Raw genomic sequence first — 27,512 nt, forward strand, 5'->3', positions numbered from 1 at the left:
CCTTATCCTGATCTTAAAAATCACTGCATGCTCACACCACAAGGATGTGAAGTCTTTAACTGGGTTTCTCTTGGTCCTCATCTTCATCCTTGCAAGTATCTGCTTGGCCACATTGTTGGAAAGTAATTTAATAATTCAGTTTCAGTGGATGAATATTTTAAATATATGAAAGAGAAAATGTAACATGTCCTACAAGCAAAAAATAGTGGAAATAACACAAGCCATCCTTTGGGAAAGCCTAGATGCAGTCCTCAGGGGCAAAATAACTAGCTGCACTTCAAAGTGAAAGAATAATGGATGGATAAATTTACATTTCTGGAGACCCCAAACATACACTTTAAAGAAATAAGGGAGTCAATTAGAAGAGGTGCTAGAAGCTCTGCAACACAACATAACGCAATTGAATAGATTAACAGCAAATGAAAAAGCAGACCAGTAGTTCTAATACACAAAAATATTATAAACATGGGAATATAGAAAGTAGGTTGTTGCTATTATGGCTGTAGAAGAAGCAAGCATCAGGAGCAATCCTATAAAGCCACTGCTGAAAATGGAAGGAGACGTACGTAACAAACTCTATCGAAGGTTAAAAGAGCTTTCACAAAGATTATGAAGAACTGACAGATTAAAAGTAGCAAACAGATTTTCGTCTCAAAGAATCTGATGAGCCTTTCTAGGTCAGTAGTCATCAGGACAATACTACTTCATACTCACTGGAATGGCTGCAACTTGGATTTCTGTCAGGTTAGTAGAATTATGTCATGCCATATAAAAATCAAAAGGCATATTCACAGGATTAATTTCAGCCTAGAAAGGTTCTTTTTCTCTAGTCATTCTCAGCAGTCAAAGAACAGAAAGGATGTAGAAGGCCATTCTGGAAGAAGTACAATAGGCCATGCGACCTAGAAGTTAGAGCTTGTCCAAAGTCTTCTCCCCAGCCCTCAAATGAACATAGTACAGATGCAGTCCTCAACACCCACGTTTTTTTTCTCTGATCCAAGACCACTGCTGACCACACTACTTTTCATTATAATATATGGCTCCTCAGGTGACTGATTGGACTTTTAGTCACTTTGCTCTCCTGATGACAAAGATTGTCTAAGACAACTGGTTTCTCTGCTCACGCAAATAACCTCACAACTCCCACAGTCTTGCAAACTTAGAGAGTGTCCTGCATTTCCCACTTTGAAGGGAAACCTGACAGAGAATTGGAAATTTTGCTGCAGCATTTCCAAGTGTTCCAAATAGAGTAACCTTACGGAAAAACACAGAGTCCTCAGACCTACATACATCTTTTATGGCTTTGAAAGTCTTTGGAAAACTAGTTAAATTCTGAAGAGAATACAAAGGAGACAAGTATGTAAACAAATATGCAATTTTGAAAAAGGGAGATTTTTTTCAGGCAGCCTCATTTCAGAAGTATACATCTTCATTACAAAACTGCACAGATGAAGCAATCATATTTTCTGGAAAACCTGTTAGGAGGAAGAAAGAAAAAAAAAAAAAAAAAAAAAAAAAAAAAAAAAAAAAAAAAAAAAAGTAGTTGCCCTACTACCAACTATGCTAGTTTTATCAAAAAGCCTATTTTGCAAATACTTATCCTTAAAAACAAAATTACGTGTTTGATTTTAGTCTAGCTACCTTGAATGTTCAGCTTACTGTTCAGAAAGTTAAGCCTCAATTCCTTTGAGATCTCCATAGGTTTTTGTTATATCATAAACAAACACACACTCAGCTGTCTAAACATATGGATTAGAAGATAAAAACAAATTACTATTTAATTACTACAGCAAATATCTGAAATTTGAGAGGCTAGCCTTTCTTGCAACAATGCCACTAATTCATAGCCAATCAAAGCAACTTGTTATGTAAAGTAATTTGAGATGAATAGTAAATGTCAACAGATTTCCAAAAATAGTCATAAAAGGTGAGACTTTACCTCATAACCTCAACCCATCAGTTTAGTAGTCAACATAACCCATAAATCTCAACTAATCAGTTTGACAGCACTAGTATTTCTAAAAACCTAAATGCTGAAAAAGAAACAGCGTCAAAAAAAAGTCTCATCACCTTTGCAAAAGAACATTGAAAAATATTCTGCAAAGTTGATTCCTTCTGAAGTTCTTTGAGGAACAAAGAAAATACACAACAATGAAAGAAGAATTAGAAAGTGAAGATAACTATAAAGAAAAACAACAACCCTTAAAGTCATTTAAATTAAATAAGCAGAAAAGGTTCACTAAGGCTACAAGAAAATTCTTGTCCTCAATTTCTACCTTTTTTGAGGTTTCAGAAAGAAAATCACAAAGTTTTTGCCAAACCACAATTTTATAGTCATTAAATCCAAAATAAATATCAATTTGCACAAACCATTTCAATAAACTCAGCATAGTATAAAATCCCCATCAGCTAAAAATATCAGTAAAACAGCACTCACTGTGCAAACGTTTTATCTGTGAGGTCCACATCGTTGATCTTCACAATGCATTCATTTTCATGGAAAAGCCCATCACGCCTAGATCTACTATTTTCTTCAATACCACGGATAAAAAGTCCCAGCATCCTAAATGGAGGGGAAAAAAAACCTATCCTTATACTGCTGATACTATTTTACAGCAATCAAATACACATATTAATCTTCACTTGAGACATGACTTGAGATAGAGAAGACCATAATTAACTGCTTAACCTAAAAGAAGGATTTTCCATTCTTGCTTCAATTCACAGGGGACTGTAAGATGCACCAATAAAAATTGTTGGACATTAATGTTATCCTACATGCTAGAACTTCAAAAAGCATTAAATCCCATAAGTCATACTTGGATATATGGAAGAAAACCCTGCGATCTCTGCATCTAGATAAAAAGTTATTTGTACTTTATGCAACACAGGTCTGTCACCAAGATTAACTTGCTCCAAAGAAAAGCACAAGCAGTTTAAAATGTATTGTTCTAACTAGACTTTAGCAAAATAAACTGGCAGTAGGATAAAACAAAAAAAAAGCTTCTATGTTTGGAAGGTCTCCAAACATTTTCAGTTCCCAAAGTCTGCTATTTTGATACATGACAGCAAAACCATTTATGTACCTCGCAGATCAAAACCTAAGTTTGTTTGTTTGCCTGTTTTTTTGTTTACCATGTTCCTCACAAATTGAAAACTGAAGAATACCACAGATGTGTTAAGTGAAGAAGCATAGCTGGAGTGAGACTGTGGTGGGGCTAACTTCTGGCAGGGCTGAACTATTCTCCATCTACTTGGAGCACCTCTGCATTGCAAACATAACTCAAGGTAGATATATCAAATGATACCAGAATGATGTCCCAATAACGCAACAGCTGCATGTTCACCAAGATCTTTTAACATCCAGTTTTATCCACTAAATTGCCATACCATATCAGCACAGACAGATGGTCTGTAGAGGCCATTTTCTACTGGTTATACTCCATAAAATATCAATGTGCAATTTCCAACTTTGCTAGCACCCACATCACCAAAACAGAAGTCTTGTATTTTTCCTCAGATTCATAACTGTCTCATATTCAATTTCATTCAAAAGATTCACAGCAAGCTATTTTAAGTGATATAATATTCATTGTGCATCTGATGTTAGATCTAGAAAGATTTTTAAATTGATATTTATGTCTAAGGAAACATACTCTAAATGTAAACTTGGTTCCAACTGAACAGAATGTTTTGAAACATCTCACAGAAAAGAAAGACCCAACATATCACGGTTATCTTGTAGCCTGTGTTACATTCTTCAACAAAGGATTCAAAGGGCAAATGGGGGGGCAGGGCCATAGCCCTACCGATGATGAACATCCAACCAGCTGCAATCAAAAAACTAAATGCCAACAAATAATTCAATGCAAATGTGTCAAGATAGAAACCAAAAGAAGCAAGGAAATTAAAGACATTACGCTCTTCACTAATCCTATCATGCCTAGATGCTGCATCCATGTAACACTATAGGTTTTCCCACTTGTCTGAAACCTATTGTATGCACTATGGAATCTGAATGAGTGGATTGAGTTATGTATGGTAAGGCAGCTTAAATTCATTACTCCATTACCTATTTCATACAGTCTCAATTTTAGCATTGTTTCAATGCACTATTAAATTTTAATTTTCTTTTTTAACGATATCTAAGTGCAGAATAAAGGAGAAAAATAATTCCAGTGTTTTTCTAATTCCTATAACATTCATCATAAATTAATAAGATGTTTTAACTACACATAGAAAAATTCTGCTCTGCAGCATACTAGGTCTGAAGTCAGCATTACCTTATTAGTAGTTAACTGTTTACAACTGAAATACCAGACCAAGTTAGTCATGGTTGACATGCCCCCGTAAATTGCACCTCATCCTTAACAGAAATAAAAGATGCTTCTCTGTACTTTCTCATCTTTCATGAGTTAAAATTTATACACTAGTCTCGTGCCTGATTAAATAAAAGGGGTAAACCCAGCACTCTTACAAAGTTATCAGTATGGTTCTGCCAAGGGTCATTACAATTTCAAGACAACTGTCTAAACAAGTAGGTCATCTGTCTAAAGAAAAGAACAAAAACCCTTGTTCTCAGAGATCCTCAAAAATGCCTGTAAATAAAGACAAAATAACATGCACAAAATGTAGACAAAACAACTCCACTTTTTCATCATGGAGGTCTTTAAAAGATGCACTCAAAGCACCAAGACTTCAGTATAGTTCACTGTAGTACACTTGCAATAATTACTGATTTTAACAGCATGTAATTTTATCACATTTTCTATCTAACAATCTTGCATACAATGTTTATAATACAATATTCAAGGTATGTCTAACCCAAAGAACTACTGTCTGCATTTCACGATGGGTTACGAATACTAACGCCTTGCTCAAGACAAGCAGGCAGCCTCAAAGCCAGGCATGCAGCTCAGACCTCCTTCAGTCCCCATGGCACAGCAACTTTGTTCTTGCAACAGTGACAACATTTTTCCAGCAGCAGGTGGTCATCTACTTTCCCCTTTGGAAAATAAATATTTTGAACGAATTTGATCTCGCTAACAACTTGGGATGCTGCTGAGAAAGTATTTACAGGCACAAACTTTTACAAGGCAATTTAATCCTTCACATTCTCTGTCCTACATGAAAGTTGACAAATAAAGAAACATTTAAGGATTAGAAAATTTTTACTTTAGTAGTAATTGGCTTTGTGTTGCAGGCAGTCACATTACTATAAAATGGTATCATTTACGGCCCTGGCAATTTCCCATCTCTTGTTCAAGACTGCCAGTGTCAAATTAACTCCTTGGCTAAGCCTCTCATCCCAGAATTAGTTAGGTTTATTTATTTATTTATGACATTCCAGTTACATAGCTTGGAAAACAGTTATAATAAAAATGCTGACGCAGTCTTAACTACGGCACATCAATATGAGCATGCTGCTATAATAGGCTTTTGTGATCTCAAGAGAGTATGTTAAATCATTTATAATTACAGGAATTGTATTGTGACAAAGAAAAGTTCACAGTTACAGTACACATTCTATAAATGCTATACAATCAAATCTGAAAGGTGGCTTAGGAAAAAAAAAACAGGTTATTTTATTTACTTCTTGATTTTCTTGTCCGATAAGTCATTAAGGAAGGGCCTATGCAGAGAACTCCAGTTGAATCAAAAAACTTAAAATAAAAATAAATAAACAGAAAATAAAGCCAACTCTGACATCTTAGAATTTCTTTTTCCTACAGTCTAGTTTCCCACCCAGAGAGGAAAAACAGAGGCAACTGAAAAGACAAATACGAACTAGTGAGTGGAACTGTCTCACATGTAACAGACTGGTGAGCATTTCAGTAATGGGAGACTGGGTTCATAGACTCAATTATAGATTTATTTTTTTTTAACCATTTATTCTTCTTTGTGTTTATACAGTACGTCGTTTAAGAGAACTGCAACTGAAATTCTTTCATTAATACACTTCTTGAGTGATGCAGACAATATCCTACCTTCCACTCAAAGATGAAAAAAAGGGCACTACGTGTATTCCCAAGGGTCCACCTTCCCCAGAAATCTCCACTGTTTTGGTCATTTCACTGAAAAAAAAAGAGCACAAAGAAACACATCTCATTTGCTTCCTTATAGAATTTTCTATCTCAAAAACACATTCTGCTCTAAACCAAATGATTTGATCAGATAGATAGAAGTATAGAATCAATATTAGGCTCAGAACTCACTAGTACAGAGAAAATCTGATGACATTCAAAATAGCTAACGATTTCTTTAATTTTTCTTTAGTTTAGGAATTGGTACTCTGATAGGAAATGACATCATTACTAGATGCCCTCTTAAGTGAATCCTTAATAAATTAATTAGAATATGTAAGGGTAAGCTTTGAAGTCTGAATAATCTTCATTCTATTTAAAACTAAAGGCTACTCTACATGTTATAGAGAAAAGCAACTTTTTAAACTTATGTTTCTTTTGAGCCTCTTCAGTCAATTTCTCCATGTGGACACATTAAAAACAGGAAAATCACACTTTGAAGACATCAAAGAGATAAGCTGGTTAATTAAATCATAAGTATTTTGCTTTCTGCCTCCCATTGCATACAGTGTTGCTGACGTTAAAAAAAAAAACCCCGAACTGTAATCAGAAATGCAACTCAGCTCATTTTTTCAGGAAGTTTCCTACTTCAATCACCATTATCAATAACCTCTTATTATCTCTGGCAGTATAATTATTTCTTTTTTAGCTGTTCATGGCTAGGTGCTGTTTTTTTTTTCCTATGGAGGATTATACCCTGCTGGCCTTGCAGTGACCTTAGTTCTATTCTGGGTGATCATAATTTGAAAAGGAAGGTACTTGAATTGGCTAGAACATAAAAAAAAAAAAAACAAAAAAAAAAAAAAAAAAAAAAAAAAGAAGAGAAAGGGGAAATCATAAATTCCAGTATGGAATTCCTACCTTTTGCGTTAGTCTACTTTTTCTGAAACACCTCCATCCTCTTGAATCGTATTGAACTCCACCGACATTCGGAATTAGGGGAGAGCTACTGGGTATTTTCCTTCACATTAGGAGTACTCTGATCCTTTCAAGCTATAAACAAACTCTGTTTATACCTGCATGCAAATTCTGTAGTATTGGCAGTTCTGTAAACATGAACCAAATGACCACTTTGCATACTGTGCTGAGTTCGAGTCAATCTAATGCAAGCACAGGCTGCTGAGGAAAAGGCTTCCAACATTTCTGCAAACATGACAGATCTACAGAGCGCGTGTTTCTCGTGCAGAAAGATCACTGAGTCCTTCGTTCCCCCAACCCCATCGGCAGTGCCTTCCTGGTGGGGGAAGGGGGAAAACACTTTCTGCACAGATCAGCTTACAGATCCCACTGACCCACAGCCTTTGGATTCAAGGCAGGAATAGGCAGAAACACACAATTACAAGGGTGCTGTGTCCTACCACTCTGAAAGAGACCTCCTCGCCACATCAGGTGAGAGTCTACATAAAAGCAACTGGTATAAGGTGCATCTCTCAAGAAGAAGGACAATAACTGCAAGAGATCTTATTCAAATTCTGCCTCTGGCTTCTAATAACACAATATTTTTATTTTAAAAGCCTTTTTCGTGTTGTGTGATGACTAATTACAAGCAACTTGCCCCTGGTACCATAATTCTTTTCTTGCTCGGATAAATGCGGAATGAGAAAATAAGCTAATACAGTTTTGATGGGTTTTTGTAGTTTTTTCTCCCAGGAAGGCTGACTGGAATGAATTTGTACTTCATAAAATGGAAATATATATACGTCCTGCACAACAATCCACAGCTGATTCCAAAATAAGAGACTTTCACATTACTACAACGCAGGTGTTACCAACATGTATTGCTACCTGCTCATTTTTTTTCCTGTACTCCCTTCTCCTCATTAAATAAGCAAGGAAATACTGACAAAACCTTCCCATGAGGTTCTTTGGTTTGGTTTCACAAAATATTTTTATTTTCTAGTGAAACTGTTCAGAAAAGCTAGACTCCACTCAGGATGCTTCCCAAAACCACACATGTAGAAAGTTAACTATTCTTCCTGTTTAACCTGCTACTTCCACCAATTCCCTTAACAGACAAATACATGTATACAATTAAAATGCTACCTGTATTATCTTTTGGACTTGTACAGAATCACAGTATCTAAAGGAATTAAGCAACAAGTCCTCTGGGCCCAGAGGACCCAAAAAATAATCAACAGTAATGAATGGGTTTCCATTTGTACTGGGAAGATTTTAAACAAATTATGGCTGCCCCCAGATAACCCTGTGCTGCTCGATGACTCCCGGGAAGTCATCTTCCTAAGCAGTGGTAAAATAGAGCAGGAATCTTCTGAGGGCGATTACAACAGACAGGTTACCTGTCATCTCACATCAGTGCACTTACAGTTAAAAGTCAGCTCAAAGCCAAAGACAACATACAAGTTTATTTTTAAATCTAACAAAATCTATTCAGTATGAAAAATGGGTTTCCTTTTGAAAACAAGTAGCCTGCAGGTAGATTGTGTGTGACTTTTAAAAACAGTGACACATCCTACAAGTTATGCACTAAAGTGCTAAATACCCAGAACAAGATCGAGCACACTACATGCAAATATAAAAGAGGTGTTTTATGTCTTAAAGGAAAAAAAAATACTATGACTCAAATGCATTTTTCATTCCCAAGTGTAATTCCTATTTACACCTGAAAACTTGGCAACAACGTGAATAGATCTTTGAAGACACACTGTATTTGTAATTGTACCTACAAAAGCCTGACTGTTAAATAAATAAATAATTAAATAAAACAGGATAGCTGGGATTGAGCTTTCTTGGTTAAGAACTTCAGAGATTAAAGACTTAGCAAAATCAGACCTCATCCTCTCCTGCTGACCATCCTCCAGTTGGTTTCATCTGCCCATAAGAACGACTTAATTCCAGCAGCATATTGACCATGCTGGCTTACAGTTTAAACTACACTAGCAAGAGAATAGAACAATGAAAGGAGAAGTTAGTGAAATACAGAGTAGGATGAGCTTTAAGCCTAAGGGTACCAATTCCTGAACTCCACAGGCACGAAGGACCCGAAGGCGATGGGTCCCTGAGTTCAACAGAGTCATGTTAAAGAACTGAAAGTAAGTGGTAAGAGAGAACACAGAGTGGCATTCTGGTTTTGGTTAGCAGCTGCAATATTGATACCTGGGGGTAATTTATGGTTTTCTTGCAATATTCACCATTTAAAAAACAAACTGATCTCTGAAAAGGAAAAGGTAACTTCCAAAAGCTAGTAATGTTCTTGTGATCTATTCCTATTTCAAATATCCCCTCTCCATCCCATATGCATTCTACGTCGAATGAAAATGCAGCTCTGACCAAACAGAGTCCTGGAGCTCAATTGCTGGCTCGACATGAGGTCAGCAGCACTAGCTCAAAGGTTTGTGAGACAAACAGCATGGCATCTTCTGCATATTCCCAGGGCGCAGAGATTCTGCTCCAGAAAATACTGCAGCTTCTGCAAATACATGCTGGTGCTCTGACCCCATCTCTGGTCTCAGCAAGGACACCGCCCTTGCCCAGCGCGGCTTCAGGCTGAGTCCAAGGCCACAGCCAGTGCTGCACTATTGATTTTAAGCCCAAGGAAGCCACCACTGTTTACTAATGTAAACTCTCCAGTGCTTGATGTTTATTGATTTCCGCCAGATTCTTTACAGACTATCACATTTGGCACGAAGCTCTGCCGTGCATGTTATTAAAAATGCTGCTGAGCACAGTTTGAGAAGACAGAGAGGATGTACGTGCATGCGCGTGGGTACAGGGAGCATGCACAACAGTCCATTTTGAACATGGAAAGCAAAATGTAAATGCAGTGCTGCATATTCAGTGGCCAATCAGTCTGATCTTCACATTGATGGTGACCTTGCTGTCAAGTATTACAGCCCTCTCCTGAACACTGCACCAGGTGATATCAATTTGTCATACGCAACAGGGAAAGCTTTGTAAGCTGAAGGCTCCTCAAACTACCCAAGAACAGTGAGGAACGAATCTCATCCACCAAAAGTGCAGGTGCTTAGAAGGGACCTCACTCCATAGGTAAAAATTCTGAACCAGGATTTTGTTCGCTTTGACTTTCCTAAATTACCAATGCTGGGAGGATCTTGCCAGGATTTCCCTTGGAGAAAGCAGTAGATACAGCCTACAACAGACTGTTTTGCAACACAAAGAAGGGAGCACTTTGGTAAAACGTTATTTCAACACAGGGCAAAACTTACCATGTGCAAGTAATAAGTAGTTATCACTCCAGTGACATATTCTTCTGCCATTTTAACCCTATTCAACATCTGCACTAAACTAGTTAACTCAGGCTCATGATGACAAAGCAACAAGCTGTGAATATAGCACTGAACATAACCACTGAATATGCTTTTAAGGAAGTTACAGTTAGCAAGCTGCTGTATTAAAAAAAAACGGTAATTCTTACTACAGAATGTCAGTGTGTCCCCTGCAAAAACGGGAGGCATAGCTGATATTCCAAACATGCATTGTGGCATTTTTATTGACCATAGCCAAGTAAGAGGCAAGGAAGTCTCAGTCAGATGCAGAGAGCTCATGGATGCAGTTACTGAGCTGCTTTTTCCTGCTCATCCTCCACGCGTATCTATGGCCCCATTGGGTTCTGCCATTCCAGGGGAGGAGAGCACCCAGGAAAAGGGGCTACTCACATGTGGCAGGGAGCATAGCCTGTGGGTGATAGCAAATTAGCAGATGTAATTTTGAAGACAAATCACAAAGATTAAGGCTGATAAAGAGGGTGATGATTCTATTCATGCACTCTTACACATTAACAGACAGTTGCTGATGGTAATGATCTGTACCCATCCTTTCAGAGAAGCCAGTCCCAACTAAGCCATCTGAATGAACATTCTCCAACTTGCTACTCCTTTTTCATCTTTCCTTCCCCCTCATGAACCAGATGCTAGAAGTTCTGATGAAAATTACTTGGAATCAGTGAAGAAACTGGAGCTGGAGATGCTAGTGTGAAATCACTCAAAGATAGATGAAAATCTGAGCAATATCCAAGAGGTGGTGGAGAGCACTCTGCACGGAGGGAGAGGAGAAAGCCACTGAATGTGCAGAGTTCAGCAAAGCCCAGGAAGTTGCTCACTTGCCTTTAAGAGGAGCACCTTTCAGTTGCTCCATTGTATACAGAAATAAATTAGCAAGAAGTTAAAATATTTACTATGAAGTAATGTTGTAATCTTTCTGTTTCAGGTTTGAAGTGGCAACCAATCATCATTTTGTATCCAAAATGTGTTAACTCTCCCAGATCAGCTGTCTGAAAATTTAGAGACAAACCAGACAGCCTGCAGGCACCAGGTTTTTCTCTTTTTTCTTTTTTTTTTTTTTTTATCTTTTTAAAGTTGTTGCACTTCTGTGTTGTCAGACTACTGCAAAACACACAAAGCGGTTTAAAAAAAGGAAAATATAGAGAGGGAACAAATACTGTCATTACTCTTTAATTATGTACCTACAGATTTTAAACCAAGGAACTAACTCTGACCTCTGCTGAAAAGCAGCAAGACAATAAAACAGAACTTAATGAAAACACATAATGAATTATCAGTGCATACATTACTCTCAGAGTTCCAGCTAATCCACTGCTATTAAGCCAAACATTCACTTCCAAGCAGATTCACGTTTCCCCTTCCTTAACACAGTCATTTTTATTGAGATGCAAGGATTGAGAAACAGTATCTCTATGTACAGTGTGCTACAGGACTGAATGTTACAGGCTGCAACACATTTCTGTGTGATGTCTATAGAGTACCAAGACCAGACTGTTACTATAAGTATTTTTCAGTTCTCATTCAGAACATGATGGGAAACAAGGAAAAACAGCATATTTTATAAACTGATTGTATTAGCTTAGCTACTCTTATTCTGAGCGTTATCTTTATTAAAAAATACAAAATAAGCACCATCAGAAATTAAAAGAGGATTGTCATTACTTCTGTCTTTATACATTCCACTAAAAATTGCCAATGACATGATGTTCAAACCTCTGTTTCAGTGAAATTCAGCAAAATTCAGCTCTCAGAACGTGGAATTGTTCAGACTCCAGGAGGATACAGTCCTGAAAAAGTTCCCAGTACTTCCACAGTCAAATATTTTATAGAGAATTCAGGCAAAGAAACTTTCTTCCTATTAGCTTCTACATAGAGGAACTAGAAGTCCTTCACACTGCCACTCATTTCGTTTATCACGTGTGCAACTTTCTAATTTTGCCTACCTAAAGCAATTAACTAAACTTTCTTCAGATGGAACAGTTTTCCTACTTGAATGAGAATTATAAAACAATCCAGGTCTGAAGCCTTTCACTTCAACTGACTGGGTTTCACAATCATAAAATATTAATTGCGAGGCTCTTTATTTTCCTTCCCTCTGAAATACCTACTATTAGCCATAGTTAGAGAAGGGATGCTGACCTCAGACAGACTGTTGCTCTGACAAGAAGTCTCAGATAATTTTCTTTGGTGACTAGCTGCTGTTTTATTTAAGTGCTAAGGTCATAATGATCAAACTCCATGACAGGAAGGAATATTTTCTGGTGAAAGCAGCAGGGACAATAGTGGTTTTCTTCTCTTCCATAGCATGGAGCAGCCCTCAGGCTGAAATATTAGCTTCATTAACATCATTAAACATAACATGACTTATTTAAATAAAGGTTTATGGTATCATGACTTGGTAACCCCTCATGGCCCTAAAATCTTCAAAACGTAACAAGTCAGACATCTCTGCAAATTATATATTTTTTTTTCCAGAAATAATGTAAAAAGAACCAAGTCAGATATTAAGATACGTTATATTAAATATTTTTGTGCAAGTAAAATTTTATTATTTCATTATAAGAGCTTCTAAAACAGATAATTAGCTAAATTCAGTCCAATTAAGATACCTGTAAGATGGACAGACAGCCTCTAGTGAGTGCTTCATTATTTTCTCTTTATAAAACAATTGCTACTAAAAAAATACTTCTGAAAAAACAGCTTTAAAAAATAACTCTTCACTTCTCTGCGGAAGAAGCTGAACAGAAACAAAATTGCTGCTTTAAAATTTATATTCTTTAACATTTGAAATGCCAGTAAATTTTACAGAGTGACAAGTGCATGTATATATATACTTTTTAAACAAAATAATGTTCTCTGAAATCCTTCTAAACTCATTGTTTCTACAAGTTTGAATATCTTACAAATACTTGAATATTTTTAACAAGTCTTAGGCTGAAAAAAAATCTTAGTATCTCCTTCAGGTCAGCAGGCAAAACAGTGTTTTGAGTAATCTCCTCACAGGCCCATAGGATGCACAGCAAAGTTATATTTTGGTACAGCTTGAAACACCTTCAAGGATGGGGCATCAACAGCACCTCCGGCAACCTGTTCCAGTGCCTCACCACCCTCTGAGTAAGAAATATTTTCTCTAACACCTAACCTACATTTCCCTCTTTCAGTTTAAAGCTATTCCCCCTTGTCCTATCACTATAAGACCATGTAAAAAGTCACTCTCTCTTCCTGCTTATAAGCTCCCTTCAAGCACTGGAAAGCTGCAATGAGGTCTTCTCAAAGCCTTCTCTTAATATGAGTACAATGCAGGTGTGATTAGAATGAAAAGTCAGTTTTGTCTTGCATATAGATAAAGCATGCTGAAGTAAGCACTGCAGAATACACTCCTACCTTACAGGAAGACGGGCCCTCTGCGATGACAACAGTTCTGCAGGTCCTGCAAGGTTCATTTCCCCATCCTCAAAGGATACCTGGGGAGCACCCTGTTGAGAGATTTCAAAGCACATTTCGAAACTGAACACATGCATATGCATATGCATATAAAAGATTGGCAGTGTTTGTGTTTTTGAAACACTTGAAAGAGAAAGCAAGCCACTATTTATTCACCTCACTGAGGGTGAGGACTGAAAGACCCATTATTTATGGAGTATACAAACAACACTCGAAGAAACAGTTCCACTGTTTACTCCAGTATCCCACCAAACTTTCACTGACACGTTGGTTTAAATACAATAGAGGGCCTATCCCACTGTTTGAGGGAAGAGAGAGGAATAAGATCCTCTGTCAAGGTCTGGTATAACCAGTAGCTTTTCTACCTTCTTCTATCTTCATACAACCTAAAAGGAGATTCAGAATCTCTCAAGAGACAAAGTGATGGAACAAACTAGTCACCTAGACTTAAACAGGACAGGGCACCATTCTTCAAAAAGCCACTCCATACTGCTTGCTTTATGATGCCATAGCAGAGAGGGGAGGACAGATTGAAAGAGCTGTGGAGAACCCAAAGGTCTACAGGACAGGGAATAATTCAAGCTGAAGAGTAAAAGAGTTTCACAAAGGTTGAACAGCCTTAAAACTGCTTCCTCACTGCCAGTCCATCCTGAGTTCTTTTCAACTCTGAGCCACCTCCTTGCTCCTGATAGATACCCTAAGCCTCAAATTGCTCGTTCTGCTCCTTTGTAGCATTACTATGGTAAAGACATTTTTACATTAGCTTCACAGATGAAAAAATTAAGGAATCATTTGGCCAGACACAAAAATACACTGCACACAGGGACCTAACATTAGTGCTAGCACTATTTAAAACTATTAACTTTCTTTTCCTGATCCTCAGATTCTTATGTTTGCATTTTTTCCATGCTGGGAAAGGGAAAGAGGTACAAATGAGATAAGACCACTGTCAGCAGGTGATATATTAGCTTTAATGTACTGTATTTCATTGCAGCCTTCATGGCAATAATGTAAACAGAGCAAAATCCGTAACAAAGACCTTTTTTGGAGAGGTCACTTCTGCCAACTCTGCAACAGGAATATAGCTGGAAGACATAAATCTTCAGCTGTCAACACACTAAGGGAATTCAATTCTAAGCTTGATCTTAACTAGATAAAGCCAAAAGTTAATCATCTCTTTTTTTGTTGCTGCAGCAGTACAGGTTCTCACTGTATATACTTGCCAAATCAGGTTGTCTCAAGGCAAAGAGTAGCAATGTTATAAGTTAATTCCAAAGAACAAAATCAACTAGATAGGTAATTTAATTTTCAACAGAAGTTTTAAATGTATATTAGAATTTCCATTTTTTCTCAAAAAAGATGGCTCTACCCATAAAGATGGCTTTCCTAGTTTGTCATTTTCAACTCCCCCAAAGGCTTGAGGATCTTATTTTCAGCTTAATAAGTAGCAAGAGAGCTGTAGGGGTGAGGGGACTGCTTTGTGCTTTAGAAAAGAACCACGATGAGTCTTCTAAGCAAACTTTTGGAATATAAATCAAGCTGGTTCCACCCAATTTCTCCCCTCCCCTTTGATCACACACCACCGAGTTTTTGAACCTATTATGAACTGGCAGCAGCTCTTTCTGCATGTTCATCAGAGCACGAGCCAACAGATTTGGCTTCCACTGCAAAGCCAATACAGCTCACTGAAAGCAACGTCTGTCACTAATGAAAAAACTGTTTGAAGAAACGTGTACTGAGTCTATGCTATCTCTTCCAATCCCTCTTCACAGTGGAACCACGTGTCAATGAGCAGTTTTTGCTGTATGAAGCATATTCCACACTAACCCCATACATCAGGAACTCAGCCTTAAACAGCAAGTTAGCAACAGAAATCTGACACACAGCTTTCCCGTGCTGACTTCATTTTGAAAAAAGACAGAGCCTTGGTCGCAACAGATGTCAGAAGGAGACAACTCTCATTAACCAGAGAGCTCCCAAAGCTAACCTTTTTTAGCTAACCAGAGAAAACACTGGCGCTGCAAAAGGGTCTTCATTTTGGAAGGCTGAAAATAGCCAAACCACGAGCAGATTTTTGGGTGGTGAATTAACCTGCTCCTTTTTTCTTCCAGACATTGGCTGCAACACAGCACTGCTCAATGCATGACCAAGAACTTGCTGCTTATGGCTCCAAACAGTTTTGCTATTTAAAGCTTTGCTTGCAGTCTGTTCAAGTCTGTGTATGCTACATCACTTTTCCGTCTTTTGGCTTTGGGGTTACTGTTATTTTTATTTTATTTTTTTGCTGTAGTGAGGTTACATCCATACTTGTCCTTCCCCTCTTCCTTGGGTAACTGAGATTTCACAGCAGTGACAAATACAGATAGCAGAACATGATCTCATCTGAACATGTTTTTGTTGACTGATTCACAGTTTTTAAGCCACGAGGGATCATTTTTGATCAACAAGTCTAATGCCATTCTTGGAATTAGACTTGTTTAGTCACCCAGCACAGCCGTTGGCTGTGACACTGCTGATAAGCAAATGATTCTCACACAAAAATAGCAACTGCTCTCTTTTCTGCTAAAGGTAGAAGAAGCAAGAAATGTCCGAAAGCTGAAAAAAGTTGGTACAAATATTAGAGGCATCAGATCTCCAGTAGAGATCTTCAAGGACAGATTTAAAAACACGTCAGGAATGTTTAAGGGCATGTTCATTCCCGTGTGAGAATAAATGGTCCAGCTTTGTGAGGTGCCTGACAGCCCCACACCTCCAAGGTAAGACTTCAGCAAGGAATTCAGAGTTTGGAGCCCATAGCTTCAATTATAGCTTTTTAAAAATTCATTCAAGGGTAAACACTCCTACAAAAGAATTTATCCACTGCTAAGCTGGACCCCAGAGTGTTTATAGACTTCAGAAATACCATGGAAAGTGTTCAGTGTCACAGCCTCCTGCTTGGATTTGAAGGTAAGTGCTCACATATTACAGATCATGGCATGCTAAAATCAGTAACACAGCCAAATAAATTTGAAGTCTTAAATGATTGACGAAACATGAATCATAATAGTGATTCATTACAGAGCTCTCCAAGAGCGACATTAAAGCTCCAGTCACACAGTAATCACTACAAATGGACAAATTCCTTTCATACTTCAGCATTTCAGTAGAGCCACAGTAAATTTAAACACATCGTCTCCTGCCCAACTGGCTGAAAGATAGCAAGGCAATGATGTACAAGTAAAGGCACTGTTAGAAGATAATGATCCAATACCCATGAATTCTCAATCTTTGTTGTTTAACAAAGACTCGTTTTCAGTTTTTCCAACAGTTGCAGAACTAAAGACACCGACTCCCAAAACTTCATTCAAATTCAGCTACCTGTATAATTTAACAGGATTGCAGTTTTCGTTTAGGAAATCAGAATAAATGCAAAATACTGCAGCTAAAACAATAGGCAACAATGCAGATGCATCTAATAACAGTGGAATTGATATATTTTTTTTTAAGTTTATTCACATAGGTATAATTTTTAATTAAGCTATTTGTCTTAATGCAGCAAAAGCACGTTTTTCAAATTAGAACTGAACCAGAAGAGCAGGATCATATAAGATAATACTCTCTGCCAACAACTACACAGCTTGGAAAATTCTCATATTCATTACATGGCAGTTCTTGAATTAGATAAATGTGTATGTGTAGCAGTAAGAGCAACCATACACACCAGTAACTTCTACCCTGTAGACATGCACTGTATTCCCAATTTAACAGTCAGCATGAACAGCAAATATGCTGGAATCAGTCGTCTGTCTTACTGAGGTTAGACTGTATTCAAGATGCCCCCCTGTTTATTTTATTTCTTTCATTTTTGAAAATGCTCCCTTTATATAAAAACTACTGAAGCTGTTGGAACCTATCGGCTTCAAGAGAGTGAGAGAGGCACTTTTGGACAGAGAAGAAAGTACAGCTTTCATAGGAAGAGATGGACAAAATGGGCTGAGAGCCGCCAGTCCGCACTGTGCCCGGCCACTGCTCCACTTTCTGGCTATTGTTGCTACTGAGAAACTGTGCACTTCCATATTACAAAATCTCAGCACAGCAGCGGTTTCCTAGCTCTACTCTGGTTACAGTGTAGTTTTCCATTATCTTTCAGTTCTCTTACAGCAATATTTTGCATATGCAATCAAGGGTACACCACAATGCCCAGCCCAACGCAGCCAAGCTCTGGAAACAGCCAGCAAGCATAGAAGGGCCATTAATCATCTTGATTCTCCCTGATAGACTCTCACTGCTATTCTCAGGACAAGCAGCAGTTTTTGGAGGTAGTAACAAAATTGCAGATATATCACTTTTAAGAAAGGGATGTAGAAAAAAATTAAAAAAAAAAAAAAAAAGAAAAGAAAAAAAAAAAAACCCACCACAAAGAAAACACATCCTTTTCTATTTTTTTCTTATTAAACAATAACCAGCATAAGACAAACCTCAGAAGTAGGTGGGAAGTTCAGAAAAAGAGTAATTCTGTGTAAACAACCAGAGAACATCCTGAGTGAGGGGTATTCTTGCAGCATAAAGCAGTCAAACACTAACCGTATGCTTGAAGGAAATAAGATCTACTAATAAGAATTGTACATGGTCACCACTCAAAGCATATCCCAAAGGAAATATTCCAAAGTGGCATATCCCAAAGGAAAACATTTTTACATGAAACTTTATTTTAATGGCCAAGTTAGAAGTGAGGCTGCTGTAGGACTAAGGCCAGCTGATGGCTGTCCACCCCTGACACAAAGAGAGGGCAGGCAGACCTGGTGGGTCAGGGCTCACAGCCTTCACCTCCCTCCAGGAGGGCCAGCAGGAGGTCAGCCCCACAAACTGCTGGCTGCAAGGAAACTGGGGAGTGACAGGGATGCTTGCTTACAAATGCAGGAAATGTCTCATACATTGCTCCCACAACACACATCTTCAATTACTGCATTTAAAAACTGAACATTTTTAGCAGCACTTTCAGGATCACGTGAACATTTCTGACAGCCAGAATGAGTTCACAAAGCCATTGAACTATTTTTAGCTTAAAAAAGAAAAAAATCAGCATTTTCATAAATATTCCCAAACTTATTAGGAGGTGCTACAATTTAAAGGTATAATCTTTAGTTACAGCAACAAACGTGACAGCCAACATAGCATCCCAGAAATGATCCCCAAGACCATCTAGCTCAAGTAGTGTGCGTAAATGCTCTTCTTTGTTCCATCAGGACACAATGAAGTGCTAGTAATAACCTTAAGCAAACCCAAGTCCTACACCTGGGTTTGATGTTGGGAATGTGACACAGGGCTGTTCCAAGCTCTGACAGCACTGACGTGTCAGTCAGGTGCCCCCACGCCTCACTGGCCTGCAGCAAGGGCACCAGGCTTTCTCAAATTAACACAGATCTGTTCTTAGGACACCTTTACAAAATAAAAGATTTTCTTAACTGGAGAAAACCATTTGAACCAAAGGCTCTCTGCAGGTTGAACATGCACACTGTAAAATACCAGCTTACAGCAGGGCACACAGAAACCAAGGTCACCCAAGTACTAGAGAAGAAAACAAACTCGGTGTCAATAACTGCGTTTCATCTGCTTAGGTAACTTTTCATTACTGAGCTAATTACCTGCCCACACAGCTTTACACAGCAATCAAAAAGCTTCCTGAAATGTAGCTGTAAGCAGGATGGTTGAGTATTTCAATAAGTTAGTAAAATACGCCTCAAGAATTTCCAAGATTAATTTTAACATAACATCTTCCTTTTTTTTTTTTTTTTTTTTTGTGGTGGGGGGGAGATCCTGAGCATAATGAAATAACAGGTCCTTTTAAAACCAATCAGTGACAGAAAACTAAGTTAGCAGCTCCACGTGCTCTTAAAGGACACGACAGAGCTTGTCCCAGACTCTGATCAACAGGCATGCAAGCTGTCATACTTCAAGGACTGCATTTCTTACCACAACCTACTTATCTATATTAAAAAGTTTCCAACCAACTAACATCCCCACACTGTAACCATCACTGATCTATTAAACACAGAAATCAGTACAAAGCTGGCTGATAAAAAGCCACTACAGTTAAAGGAAAAAGCACTCTGCCTCCACAGAATATGGAAAGTATTTTTAAACAGTTTACGATATTTCCTTTGCATTTACTGATTAAGCCACATCATCTTGACTATTCAGAATGAAATTCATTTGAAATGGATAATTGATGCAATTGTGCTTTATTTACAAATGCAATTAATCATTTGCTAAAGATGATTTTTAGGCAGGCAACAAATACGAAAATAAGAATCATACAACTTCTTTCAGTGGTGTCAACTGAAAAGTATTCTACTCAACTGCTGAAAGGTATTTTTCAAAATAAGAATAGCTGTACATCTTCAGATATTTTTAACACGATATGCAAGTGTATTCATGCTTAATTAGCACAATGCAAAGACAAGCCGTAATGCAGTTTGGCTTTCAGCAATTACATGACAGTTTGAGGAGCCATAACAGTGACATTTTCCCTTCTCAACTACCAGTGGATGCCTTCAGTGTTGTAGTGAGCTGATCTTGGCACTTAAAAAGATTTTTTAAGCCAAGGGCATAAATAGACATGCTCTTGGGAATCAGTCAGGAGTGGATTAAAATTTATTTCCCTGAATTGTTTGCTACCAACTGTCAGCTGAGGGTTATCCTCATGGCTGAGTTGTACTGGTGGATTGCACACTTACCAGTGCTCTTCAGTGCTAACTCCAACTGGCTGAAGCCGCCTTACTTTTGCTGGCAAGTCCCACTACTTTGTGTGACCTCAGACTGGATCAGATTAGGAACAACTGTACCATACACACAGCTCAAGAGATATACTTGGTATTGTCATGAAAAGTGGAACAAGAACATCATAAGAACACGTGGACATTTCAAAATGATTGCTTATGCCTCAGAGTGACAGTCAACACTACTGTCAAAACAGTGTGAGAGCAAATTGGAAACAGTAAGCAGGTCTCCCTCACACCTAGATACTGAAGAAAGAGAACCTCTTAATGCTAAGCACAGGAAGCAAAGTCCTCTACCCTCCTGGTAGATCTCTGGTCCAAATTCAATGAGTACTTTCAAGTCACTGCCCTGTATCTCAGCAAAATATTCTTGATATCCCGCACAGCTCCTAGGGAGCACAGGACTCAGCATGAAGCAAAGCAAGAGAGCAACTGCTCTTAACTGCCAATCAGCTCTTCTGGAACTGCTCAATTTCACAATGTAAAATATGTCTTGCCAAAATCAACCTCTAAAATGTCCTCCCTAACCCCCATAGTCCCCATTTGTTTCCAGCCTTAACCATTAAAAACGCAGTCAACAAGCCTCCTGGAACTACAATGCTCAAAGTCCTCAAGGAACAATGAGTTCTCTTTTTAAGAGCAGCAAGGATAGTTTCAGGCCTGAAGATCATAACTGTCACACATTATTTCAGTTATGAAAGTTGTCAAATGTTCTCAGATGAAAAAAAACATCACTGAGGTGATGTCCATTAGCTGTAACAGCAGCGGAGTTCCCACCTTTGCTGGCAGTTGCTTTGCGCAGCTGAAGGGACGGAAGAGGTGCAGTGAGTGCCCACAAAAGTATTTTCCCTTGGAAGGCCCAGAAGAAAAGAAAAACGAGAACTGCCACAGTTAAAGTCTTCAGAAGCAGTTTTCCTGCACATAGAAGTATGGACTTAAGCTCAACATTTTAAGAATTTCCAGGGTGAGGTGTGAGCAATGTATTTTCCAAAGTAGCATAAAGCAGCTTTTAGGCATTGACAATATATTGATAAACATTTGGATTTAGCACCATTACTGGCAAAGAATCACTTCTTGAAGTAAACAATTTTTTCAAGAGGAAAAAAAAAAAAAATCAACTGCTAGAAACGTAAGTAATATGGTAGGCATTCACAACATTCAGAAGCTGTCAGTATTGGAGCAACTACTGAACGGACAGAGGTAAGCAGCCAGTCATATAACCACTGGAACCTTTACAACAAACTATGTATTTATTAGCCCTCTTTCCACTTATCATGATGTTTTGCTTTTGATTGTGCAGGCATTCAAATATATGATACTGAATGCTTCTACAGGGCTTTTCGTGCCCTCAGCATGAATTCTGAATGAATTCCACATTAGAATTCTATGAGGTCTACAACATATTAGAAAATGAACATGTACTCTCTTCAAAAAGAATGCGCCAGGGTCTGTCTGATATCAGACAGGAATCAGTTTACCAGTACATGTAGAAAGAGTTAAGGTCAAAGTAGAGGTTTTTCCTTACTAAAACTATGTTGGTACAACCAAGTAAGAGCTAAATCATGCAGGCAGTTTTACAGACTGAAACATCCTTTGTCGGACTGTATATACATGGTCTTTTGAAGACCTGAGTAAGACCTCTGCCTGCACTGCAAGCCAGCTAGAAACTACAGAGCAGCATTAACAGGTCAGCATGCTTGAACTGGGTTATTATTTGTGTCTCAGCAAGATTATTAATTTGAGCTCATCCATACTAAGAACATTTTAAAAGATTTTGGCTGACCTAAAGCACAGGGACTCTCTTGTCCTTAGTTGTTAGCAATCACATAGATAAACTCTGAGATTCTACTAGTGTAACGTTAAAATACTAATATTTTACCTCTGCATTTATTTTGAAAAAACAATTGCTACATTTATTACAGAAATCTATGGCTCTCTTTTTTTTTTTTTTAATGTGGAACATTTAACAGTGCTATAAGCAATGCAGGCAGTGAAGAAGCAAGTATTTCCCAACTAAACTAGAACTCATGATTTCTTCTGTATCACCCACTTGGAGATGGAATCTGTATTCAAAGAAAGGGTACAACCTTTGGACATATGAGCTACCACACAAACTATTTGGGAGCATTCCCATGGCAACAAACATCATTTTAAAAGTGCATGTCATTAGCACTACAAATGCACATTAATCCCGTCTCTTGGTTGGAAACTGCTGTGGGGCAATTCATGCTGCAAAAAAAAAAAAAAAAAAAAAAAAAAGGGAAATTCATATTTCTGCAAGAAAATTTACCAAATTTTCCTCAGACCAAGAGAACACTGCATTATCCTGCCTAACCTGACACACTGCTTCAAGCCTCTGAAAATCTTAACTGACAGATCCTTTTTAGATTTGACAACTATAAACCTGTATTTTGAATCCCTTCTCATTTGTGCTGAGAGGAACTCCTTGCACTCCTCTTTAAAAGTGAATGAGAAAACCTCAGCAACCACTATAAAATATATTGTGATCATTTCTTCATCAAATTACTTAAGGAACATTGAAGCTTATCTAGGCAGTCTTGCATGTGATTCCACATCGCCATTTCCTTCCAGAACAGAATTCAGGTTCTATTTACATGAAATAAAATTACTAACTCTGGACTTCTGGAAAAACAATACTCAATACACAATTGAGGGGAAAAAAAAATTACAAGTGTAGTTCCTTTACCAAATCAAAACCTTCTGCTTTATCTATACCAATATGTCACCAATATTATCTGAAAGGCTGATACAGAATACATTTCAGATAAAAGATCAACAAATGATGTTAGGTTCACATCTTTTTTCCTTAAAGTATATGCCCTCATTGAATTTAGCTGTCTTTCTCAGTCCAAACAAGAATTATGGATATGTGGGAGAAGGTCTCTTAATGATCCTGCCATTGCCCATTCGATGCTTAGAGGGGGAAGGAAAAATGGGTTGAACAACCAAATGAAAATCTACCTTCTCACCACCAACAGCGTAAAGTGGGTGTGGATAACAAGAGTTTCCAAAACTCAAACACCTGGTAAGTTTTCAAAATCAGAAGAGAGACAAGCAACATGTCTCCTGCAATGAGCTCGGTTGGTTGTGGAAGCCTACAGCACAGCTGATTCTCCATCAGTGAGGAAAATCAAACCATTACCTTCCACCACCTGTCTCAGCACTGCTCGCAGTTTAAGAGCAATGAAGTTATCTTTCATCCAAGATCAGAGAACTTGCCTCACTGCTTTGGAAATTAAACAGTAATGTCAGTAAAAACACTGTAATGGTTTAAGAATACTCTTTATCTTGATTTAGAAGTCACTCTCTTAACTGTATTTAAGTCACGAAGATGGTCACTTCAATAACCTAGAGATGAAACCCTTGAAGAAATAAAGGTGCCCATACTGCCCACCTCTCCTCAGAGGCACTTATTTTGTAACACACACCCCAGGTGACAGTCCCATGCTGGTCCCCGGAGCCACGTACACACACACACTGGAGGCTGTCCCTTGGGCTGATGCTGCAGCAGGAGGCACAGGCCCCCAGGCCCTGCTCGTCACTCCTTGACACCTCCACACCTAGGATGGCTGCTCTGATGAGCTACCTTATGCTGTCCTTGGTGCACAGTGTCAGTAATTGCTAGTTTTGTTACCTCTGCTCTTTATATGGGATTATCATAGTGAAGCAACAGCATCGATTAATCAATTAGCATGGATTCATTAGAGATGAAAGATAGAGCAATATAATTGTATTTACTGAACAATGGATGACGATGTGCTTAAAAGCTCAGGCTTTCTAATAACAGACAGCCACCTAGAAAGACATATACATAACATTATGAATATTTAGAACATTCTCACTGCAGGTCTACAATCAGCATGTGAATGTATGTATCCAAGTAATGCTGGAACCTAAGCAATGCAGAGGGGAGAGCATGAGGCACATGGTGCAGGTGAATATTTTAGCTTTGACTACATCTTTGTAGAACAGCTGAATCATTACCTGTAGTCCAGCATGCACTGGCCAGCGCCTCACCACCCTCCGAGTAAAAAGAAAAAAAAAACAAAAAAACAAACAAAAAAACATTTAACCTAATTCTCCCTTCTTTCAGTTTAAAGCCACTCCCACTAGTCCTATCACTATCAGATCATGTAAAAAGTCAGTCCCTCTTCTGCTTGTAAGCTCCCCTCAAGTACTCGAAGACCACAATGAGGTGTCCCTGGAGACTTCTTCAAGCTAAACAAACCCAACTTCCTCAACCTTTCTACATACGTGAGGTTCAAAGGGCCCCAGCCTTTTGATCACCTTTGCAGCCCTCCTCTGAAACCACTCCAACAGCTCTCCCTCCTTCTTGTGTGTCAAGGGCAGGCCTGGATGCAGTACTCCAGATGGGGCCTCATGAGGGCAGAGCAGAAGGGGGCCTCCCTTGTTCTGCTGGCCACCCCTCAGTGATGCAACCAAGGATATTATTGGCCTTCTGGGCTGCAAGAGCACACTGCTGGCTCATGTCCATCTTTTCATCCACCAAGACTCCCAGCTGCAGAAGTATTTTCTCAAAACATTGGAGGCGCGCGTCCTTACTGCTTCCCTTGGCAAAGGTTGAACACTGAACATCAGCAATGAGAGAATATGAATATTGAGCTCCCAGACACGCACCACGTTTCAACCATATGATTCCCTTTAGGCAATAATGTCACGACAGAAGACCCTTCTCCTCTCTTATGGTGGTACCCACTAATGGATATTAAAATGTATTGAAAACATGGTGTAGTCAAGAGGTGCTGAAATACAGCTTCTGCTGCACTCTAAAAGGATAAAGACTAAATAAGAAAGTAACAGCTTACAGAGGAAGCGCTTCGCTTAAAAAGCTGTGGTAAAAACAATGCCCAATTATATTCCACAAAAACAGAAATCTTCCCAGATCTTGAAGATCAGGATCCCATAGGAGACTCAATCCATAGCATGACAAGGATTTGAATGCTCTCAGTGATTCACTTACCCAGTGTTTTCTCAAGACATTTTCACAACATGCAAAGGAACCACAGTCTGTGATTTGCACAGAGCTTCCTCAGCTTGATAAGTAGCCTTTTTACAACACAAAGTCCTAAAAATCACATTGCTTGCTTAGATTAAAGACACTTTTACTCCTGCTGAGAGTTAAGTGTTCCCCCGTAACTTTGTGGGCTGTGAATTTATTTACTCTTCAGTAGGTTCAGGCATTGAGTTAACAAAAGACTTATCAGCCTGCTTCAGTCCAAGTGGCTTAGTGGTAGCAGCTATCTAATATTTAACCATTTTCTTCCTATTTCAAGAGAAGTTTAAAAATAGTTCAAATTACATATATATAATTTTATTATTATTAAATAAAAATTCACATATATCTATCTATTTTTCTGTTTCAGGTGAGATTTGTCCAAAATCATCTCTGATGACAAAGACACTATGAAGTCTCATAACATACCTCAGTACAGGAAAGAACTGTGTCACTTAAAAACTCTCAAATCCCCTCTTTACCTTCTCCGAACCAAATTGCCAACCCCTTTTTCCTCAAGAAAACTAGCTGTGACACTGAGGCCAGGTAGCCACAATGATGACCTAAGAACAAACCAACGCACATCAGTCTTGCCTTTCTATTTGACAGGCAAACCCCATTATAGAGATACTCCTAGCTTTTACCTTTTGTGTTCTTGAAACCTTACTCTAAGAATCTGTCAGCAGAAAAACAGGCCATCAGTATTCAAGAATTTCCTAAGGGACCGTGGGTACACCTCAACCTACACAGCACCAAACAAGTGAATAAGGGTTAAATGTCCGAATCTCTACAATGAATTGAGAGTTGTCTGTATATGAATGCAAGAAAACACACTGTCCTACACAAAGTCCTTGATTTTGATCCTAATTCTCAATGGAAATTAAGGCAATTGCATAGCATTTTAATTCTGAGCCACTGTATACGAAACCTTATTCTACGATCTGAAATTGCAGGCGTGGTGTTACATCGAACTTATGAGTCAATATTATTAATAAATCTGAGTCAACTCCTGTGAGCCAAGACATTACTATCACTGGCTTATCTTAAACCTAGCAGGTAATTTAAACCAGAGGCAGATCACCTTAGAGTACAGCGTTATTTCCAACAAATCCTTATGAATCATAATGGCATTTTCAACCTCTCGGAGGATTTTAAGAAGTCATCCAAAAATAACCTTTCATAAAATGATCTGCTTTCATGTTAATTATTAACTACATCTTCAAATACAACACTGGTTAGTAAATAATTTGAAAGCAATAAAAATTGCAGTGAAAGAAAGTAGGACTTATCACATTGCTGAAAGAAAGCAGGGTGAACAAAACACCGTCAGCAAACATATATCAGCATATTTGTTGGGAATAAAATAGCACAGCAATAGTAAAGCCACTTAGATGAATTAAGCTCCGGATATAAAAATACTTTGCAGATTCACCTGCTGATCAGATTATGAAAGAACAATATTGTACAGCAAGAGCTCTCAGTAATGACAAATTTAGAGAAAAATAAACAAAAAGGAATTGCAAAGGTCATTTTCACACTGCGAAGGTTTATTTATTGACAGAAATTGTCTTTTTTTAAACGGTTATTAACAGTTACAGATGGGCTTAACTGCATTAAAACTGTTAACATCAACACACTTAATTGCAAGGACAAATGTCAGAACACATTGCTGTTTCTCAGGTACGCACAACAACTGAATAATTCTCAGTAAACAAAAAAAAGCCCAAGCTATCAATTCTCCTGATTCTTGCACATGTCTATATTAAGCAATATTCCTTTGGTCTCTAAGCAAAGTTAATTACGAAAAAAGTCAAAATTTTAAAAACTTCTCAGCAGAAATTCCTGATTTTTACTTATTCCTACTTTAATATAAACATTATCTCTTACCTCAGTGCTTTTTCCTAAAGAAAATATCCCAGAGGCATCTTCTGTA

At 38.1% G+C, this 27,512-nt stretch overlaps 1 protein-coding gene across 1 annotated transcript in view; it reads right to left on the reverse strand.

The window, feature by feature from the left end:
• The window catches only part of PARD3B (par-3 family cell polarity regulator beta), a 354,547-nt gene that overhangs the window by 212,948 nt on the left and 114,087 nt on the right, over positions 1-27,512 (reverse strand). Inside the window, exons 5-7 of the mRNA XM_042822376.1 lie at positions 13,727-13,818; positions 5,988-6,074; positions 2,438-2,563 (exon numbers count right to left, since the gene is read on the reverse strand). Coding sequence (XP_042678310.1) covers positions 2,438-2,563; positions 5,988-6,074; positions 13,727-13,818 — 305 coding nt within the window. The remainder of the gene's footprint in view (positions 1-2,437; positions 2,564-5,987; positions 6,075-13,726; positions 13,819-27,512) is intronic.

Source organism: Centrocercus urophasianus, unplaced genomic scaffold (assembly GCF_019232065.1).
Source record: "Centrocercus urophasianus isolate 14NV4802_14NV808 unplaced genomic scaffold, USGS_Curo_1.0 seq_20, whole genome shotgun sequence".
Lineage (NCBI taxonomy): Eukaryota > Metazoa > Chordata > Aves > Galliformes > Phasianidae > Centrocercus > Centrocercus urophasianus.